Source organism: Benincasa hispida, chromosome 5 (assembly GCF_027475165.1).
Source record: "Benincasa hispida cultivar pf3 chromosome 5, pf3_genome.v1.1, whole genome shotgun sequence".
Taxonomy (NCBI): domain Eukaryota; kingdom Viridiplantae; phylum Streptophyta; class Magnoliopsida; order Cucurbitales; family Cucurbitaceae; genus Benincasa; species Benincasa hispida.
In genome coordinates, this window is record NC_143482.1 from 14798539 (window position 1) to 14804942 (window position 6404).

Genomic DNA, 6404 nt, shown 5'->3' on the forward strand with positions numbered 1-6404 from the left:
CCAAAGTTTGTAGCACTTTGTTGAGCAATTGACAAGATATAGTTTTTTTTCTTTTTTAATTCGGATATAACTCAGGTTCGAACTTCCGAATTCTAGATATCAATTACCGTTGAGTCAAACTCACTTTGACATAAATTAAAGTTTTAGTTACCATGAAAGGATGGATTCAAATTCTTATTCCCTAAAAACAAGTATAAATCTTTTCAAAATAGTTTATGTATGAAAGAAATATAAAAAAATAACGCATTAAAATACAACTTTAATTCGTCTGTTTAATATTCACTCTTCGATCTAAAATGATTTAGTTTCTATTTATTTTTTAATTAGATGATTTAGTTTCAATAGTTTCATAAATGTAATAATTGAATCTTGGTTGTCAATATACTTTCTAAATATGCACAAATTTAATATACCCTTAAATAAATTAGTGTATCACTTATTATTATGATTGTGCATGTTGAATAATACTTTAGGTTAATTGTTTATTTCCTCACAAATTGGAAGGATATGCATCCAAATTGGAGATTATTACTCTCCATCATGACTTCAATGTTAATAGTTTGTAAAAAATATTTTATTGGTAGTTAAGTTTCGAGTTTAATTCTCATTTAGTCTCTAGATTTCGAAATGTTACATTTTTACCATCGATACTTAAGTTTCAAAATTCCATTTATCTCTAAGTTTTTGAGTGTTTTTCAATCTAGTTCCCGAACTTCAAGATTTAAACTTTTAACCTTGATTTTTCACTAAATATTCACTTTTGGTCTTGTTGTTTAATTTAGAATTAAATTATAATTTTCCATTACTAATAAAATTACTTAAAAACTTCCCATCAATATTATTTTAGTTAATCAACTAATAGTTAATCTCAAATACCAAAATACACATAAAAACTCAAGGTACTGAAAACCAAATGGAAATTAAACTCAAAACTATACAAATGTAAAATTCGGAAACCTAAAAACTAATTGAAAAATAAACTCAAAATTCAAAAGTATAAGTGTGACATTTTGAAATTTAGGAGTCAAATAAAAACTAAGCTCAAAATCAACGTCAAATTTTTAAGGGAAAACTTCAAGTATTTAAATTGTATTTTAACTTTAAAAAAAAAACCACTCATTAATACATCAAAATTTTAAAAATTTGTCATCAAGGGTAATATCAATGACTAGAAAAGTCATTAACTAATGAAATTAAATCCTAATTAATCAAATTAATCTTTACTTTAAAATTTTCAACATTTTTGTTATTTACCTCAAATTTTCTTTTAGCAACCTATTTTTGTTTTTGTTTGTTTGTTTGTTTTTTTTTTGGGTTGAGTTTGTGGAGAGAGGGAGGGGGTCACATTCATAGACAAGAATTCCTAATCCAACACTTAGCCCTCTTTTACTTTTCCCTCAAAAGGAGAAATTAACCACTAAGGCCATAAATAGTGTGTTTATTGTCTTGTCAATTTCACATTAGGCAAAATGGAAAATTTAAAACAAAGGTAGATTTTCAATGAGATTTGGAAATTTTATAACCAATCCAAAAAACCCCCCCTCAATGAACATGATTCAAATTATGACTGGTTAAATTTTGACTTTAATCCCTATACTTTAATCATATTTTCAATTTGAACCCTACATCTTTTAAAATTTTCATTACCATCTTCATGTTTCCATTTAAATTGATGTCTTAACCAAAGATCAAGTAAAACATTAATATGGATTATAGCAAATAAACTTTATGACATGGCATTTTTATTTAATTCGACAATTATAGGAGGTGCGCAATGTAGAACCATCGTCTTTATGAAATTAGATTTATATTAATAACTCAATTTTGTTTTCTTTTTAGTTCAACATGTAAGGTCAAATATTGAACTTTTAACCTCTTGGTTAACGACATAATTAAATTATGGCCATGTTTACCCTACTAACAACGTATAGCTCAATGAGAATAACAAAAGTGGACCGCATTTGATTACCTTTGATGTTATTTACTTGTGTTCTACATTTGTTCGTGTACATGAACCCCACATCTAAATCTATAATGTAATAACGCAATCTAGTACTCAATTCGATTGCACTTGAGAATTACGTTATATCATTACCATTATGACTATCATTACTATTACTGATACAGTTGAAAAATTATCAATTTTGACATATTTACTGTTACCGTTACAATTACCGTTTGACCCTTAGAGGTAGAGATAACAGTAACAGTAAATTTAACAAAATTCTTAATTTTAAGTAAATGTGATCAAAATCAATCCAATTATATTTGTGATTCAAGCTCATTACAATTGATGCATCAATGAAATTTCATTATGATTACACAAATTCTCATTACGATTTGATATACGTGACCTATATTTATATTAATGATAACCCAAGAAGGTAATAGTTCATTCACAATTCTTGAAAAACACAAGCTTCAAGCTCCTTCCTCTAATGGATTACATGTTCCAATCCCTTTACATAACTTTATTATTTCCAAAAATAATATACTAAAAATAAGGATGATAATCTAAGATTAAAATATCAATATCGATATCGATATCAAAATTTTAATTTTACAAATATATTGATAAAATATCGATATTGACGAATATTTCTATAAGTCACGAAATTTGTAATAAAAAATTAGATTATTGATAAATTTGGTTTTACTCACAAACTAAGTTCTAGATATAGTAAATAGTATTCCTATTCAAATTGGACCAAATAAAGGACATTTTTATATTTTATGTTGAAAATATATATGGATATTTAACATCAATGTAGAACCGTTCAATCTATGGATATATCAACTTATCGACAAATATTTTCGAAGATTAAAATGAAAGAACATGAGAAGTAGAAAAATAATATGATCCTTGAACTTTTTTTAAAGTAACAATTTAGTCTTTGAACTTTAGTTTATAAAGATTTAATCTCTGTACTTTCATCTTTGTAGTGATCTAGTCCCTGAACTTTAGTATGTAAGAATTTAGTCATCGTACTCTCAAAATTACGACAATTTAGTCTCTCACGTAAAAAAATGGCATCGAAATTAGAAGTCATTTTTTAATACTTTATAATGTAGACTTTATAGTTTGCAAAAATATTGATTTTCTAATTAGTTTAACGGTTTATTTATACATGAAATCTCATTAAATTTAATGATTGGTATTGAAAATAGAGACTAAGTCGTTAGAGAGTAAATTGTTATATAATAAAATTCAAAGATTAATAGGAAAAAAATAATTACAAAACCAAATTGTTACTTAAATTTAGAGAGTAAAATTGTTGAGGAAGGAAAGAGTAAAAAAAAAAAAAGAAAAAGAAAAAGAAAACTCCATTGACACCAAAAGGTACAAATCCGATTAAAAAAAGAAGCTTCATGGTTGGCACAGTTTGCCAAGCTATTGTCCCACAAGAAGAGAGAGAGAAAGCGAGTATGGGCCATTTTACAAACAACTCCAACACAAGACGTGGAGATGGCTACAGAACCACTGCTGCACGCCCATCAACCACTTTCTTTTCTTTTTTTCCTCCAAAAATAAAATTAAAGATGAAAAAATCACTTGGGTAGATGGGGAGATTTAAAAACTAAAATTTTTTTTTTTAAAAAAAAGGGATTTTTTCAAAGAAGGAAAGAGAGTCATCCTCGAGAAAAGCCAACACCGATTCCAACCCCACGAGAAGAGAGGAAGAGAAGGAGAGGGAAAAGAAAAAGGAGAGCAGAATAATAAGGGCCAACAGGGGGCGTCTCTCTCTTGGACTGATTCCTTTCAATCGCATCTCCCCCATTCTCTTTCTTCTATTTTAATTACCATTCAAAACCAAAATAACTATTTTTTTCTTCTTCATTTCTACACATCCAATTTTCATTTAATTTAATTTAATTAAGGGTAGGGTAGGTGACAAAAAATGGTGAACAAGGCAACCAAAATGGTGGTGAAGAAGATGGAGATGAAACTGCTGCTGCCCTCTTACCAGACATAAATTCATTCCCCCCCCTCTTCTTTTCTTCTTTTCCCCTTCTTTCTTTCTTTCTTTCTTTACAAAACTCTCTCACTCTTACACTTTCACCATCTTCCTTCTCTTTCATGCTAGCTTTTATTATCATTGCTTTCCTATCTTTCATTCCCAATCTTCTTCACATTGTTCCATAAACAAACCCACCTTCTTCTTCTTTTAAACTTCTTCAAATAACCCTTTTTTTCTCCCATGGCTGTTCAAGCTCAATACCCTTCTAATGTTTTGCTATTGAACAGGTTTATACATATTTTGTTTGTTTGTTTGTTTGTTGTTAAGTTTTTCAAAATTCTTAATGGGTTTTTTGGATTTTTGGTTTTGGTTTTAGGAATGGTCAAGAAGGACATGATTATTCATTACAGCAACAACCAGGAGGTTTTATTCTTGACCAGACTCATATGGTGTTCAACAATAATATAGGTCGGTTTTTTTTTTTTTTTTTTTTTTTTGGGTACATTTTGGATGAATTTCTTTTTCCTTCTTCAGGTTTTTGTTGTTCTAATGCGTCTATGAAGGAACATTCAAAAGTATTTTCGATTAATTTTGAGTTGTGAAGTAGACGTACCTTTCAGAAATCAATTAATCAATCGGTTTTTTTATGAAAGCAGGGAGCAATTCTCGGAAGAGAGGAAGAGAAATCGCAACTGCGACTCCGATTAATCTATCTGCATTACAGCAGCCTCGTCCTCTTCTTGTTGACCTAGCCAAGCTCCATAACCACCAAAACAATGTCGTCTCCACCGGCCTCCGTCTATCCTCCGGTGATCATCAACAGAATCATCCGCCGCAACAGCAACAGCAACAGCAGCAGCAACAACAACATAATCACAACCACAATCTCGTTCGTCAATCATCATCATCGGCTTTCTTACCGCTATTAACAGACGATTTCGCCTCAAATTTCAAACGGCAACAAGACGAAATAGACCAATTCCTTCAAGCACAGGTACTAATCCACTCCCTAACACACAACGAGTTTCATCTTCCATCTTGATTTTGATTTCGTCTTCATTCCAAAACAGGAAGAGCAACTACGGCGCACATTAGCAGAGAAGAGACAAAGACACTACCGTGCGCTTCTCGATGCGGTGGAGGAATCGGTAGCCAGAAGGTTACGAGAGAGGGAAGCGGAGGTCGAGAAAGCCACGCGCCGGAACGCCGAGTTAGAAGCACGCGCCGCCCAGCTTAGTGTCGAGGCACAGGTCTGGCAAGCAAAAGCCAAGGCACAGGAAGCCACCGCCGTATCTCTACAGGCACAACTGCAACAAGCGATGTCCGGTGGTGGATGCGACGGAGGAGAGGGCGGTACCGCCGGCGTGGAAGGACAAGCCGACGATGCCGAGTCAGCCCATATTGACCCGGAACGAGTTGCGATTTCGGGACCGAGTTGCAAAGCGTGTAGAAAACGGTTGGCGTCCATGCTGATTTTGCCGTGCCGTCATCTCTGCCTGTGTACAGACTGTGACCAAGTGGCTCAGACTTGCCCGTTATGTCTTTCCAAACGAAGTTCCAGCGTAGAGGTTTATCTCTCTTAAGGCCCCCAAACCCACGGCCCAATGCAGGTTTCTCTAGGCCCACTAACCGGCCCGGACCGATCACTGGGCGGGTTTTTTTCTTAAAATTTTTTTTAAAAATTAAGAAGTATTTAAGTAATAAAAGAATTACATTTCCTTTTTATTATCATCATTATTATTTGGGCAAATAGCAAAAACCACCCCGGAAGTTTTGTGTTAATTACAATTATACTCTTAAATTTTTCATTTTAAAAACTGAGTCCTCAAGTTTAAATGAGTGTTAAAATTAGGTCAAATTGGACCTTCAAACTTATATAATTATATTCATTGTAATATTTGTATAATTTTGACGGTTCAATTTCAACTATTTTTGTGAGTTTAAGAATCTAATTTTAACATTTGTAGATGTTTATGGGTGTAATTGTAACTACGATCGTACTTTAAGGGTGGTTTTTGTAATTTGTCATTATTTTAGAAATATTTCCATAGATCAACCAAGACTTTTTTTTTTTTTTTTTTTGAATGGCTGTGGAAGTAATGTACATTGGCCACATTGTGGAATCTTTTTTCTTTTATGGAATTTCATTCATTCATCTGTCCAATCTTTTTCAGAAATGGAAAAACCATAATAATTTTTTTAGGCCACATTTTTATTTATTTATTTGCTTTTCCAATTTCAGTTAATTACAATGGAGATGGAAAGATATGATCTCGATTATTTTTAAAATTTTCTATTTTATGATGTTTGGCTCGATAATGTTTTTCGAGCATCGAACTATTTGAATAGTAAAGTAATTTAGGTAATAACTTCTTTTTTTCTTTTTTCTTTTTTTATTTTTTCAAATGTTTTCAAAGTAGTGGATATTTTTCTATTTTAATTTTG

The 6404-nt window shown here is 31.6% G+C and overlaps 1 protein-coding gene across 1 annotated transcript; it reads left to right on the forward strand.

Annotated features, from left to right (window-relative positions):
- The first annotated feature begins 3472 nt into the window (after window positions 1–3472).
- LOC120078198 (BOI-related E3 ubiquitin-protein ligase 1-like) lies at window positions 3473–6123 on the forward strand. Its single transcript, XM_039032422.2, has 4 exons — window positions 3473–4246; window positions 4336–4427; window positions 4616–4953; window positions 5030–6123. The coding sequence occupies exons 1-4, from the start codon at window positions 4200–4202 to the stop codon at window positions 5540–5542; spliced, it is 990 nt and encodes a 329-aa protein (XP_038888350.2). The 5' UTR covers window positions 3473–4199; the 3' UTR covers window positions 5543–6123.
- Window positions 6124–6404: the final 281 nt, after the last annotated feature.

Bases quoted from the DNA above. Each gene is read 5' to 3' on its own strand.
- LOC120078198 (XM_039032422.2), top strand. From the start codon at position 4,200: ATGGCTGTTCAAGCTCAATACCCTTCTAATGTTTTGCTATTGAACAG. The intron at 4,247-4,335 runs GTTTATACATAT...TTTTGGTTTTAG, and splicing joins AATGTTTTGCTATTGAACAG to GAATGGTCAAGAAGGACATG. The intron at 4,954-5,029 runs GTACTAATCCAC...ATTCCAAAACAG, and splicing joins ACCAATTCCTTCAAGCACAG to GAAGAGCAACTACGGCGCAC.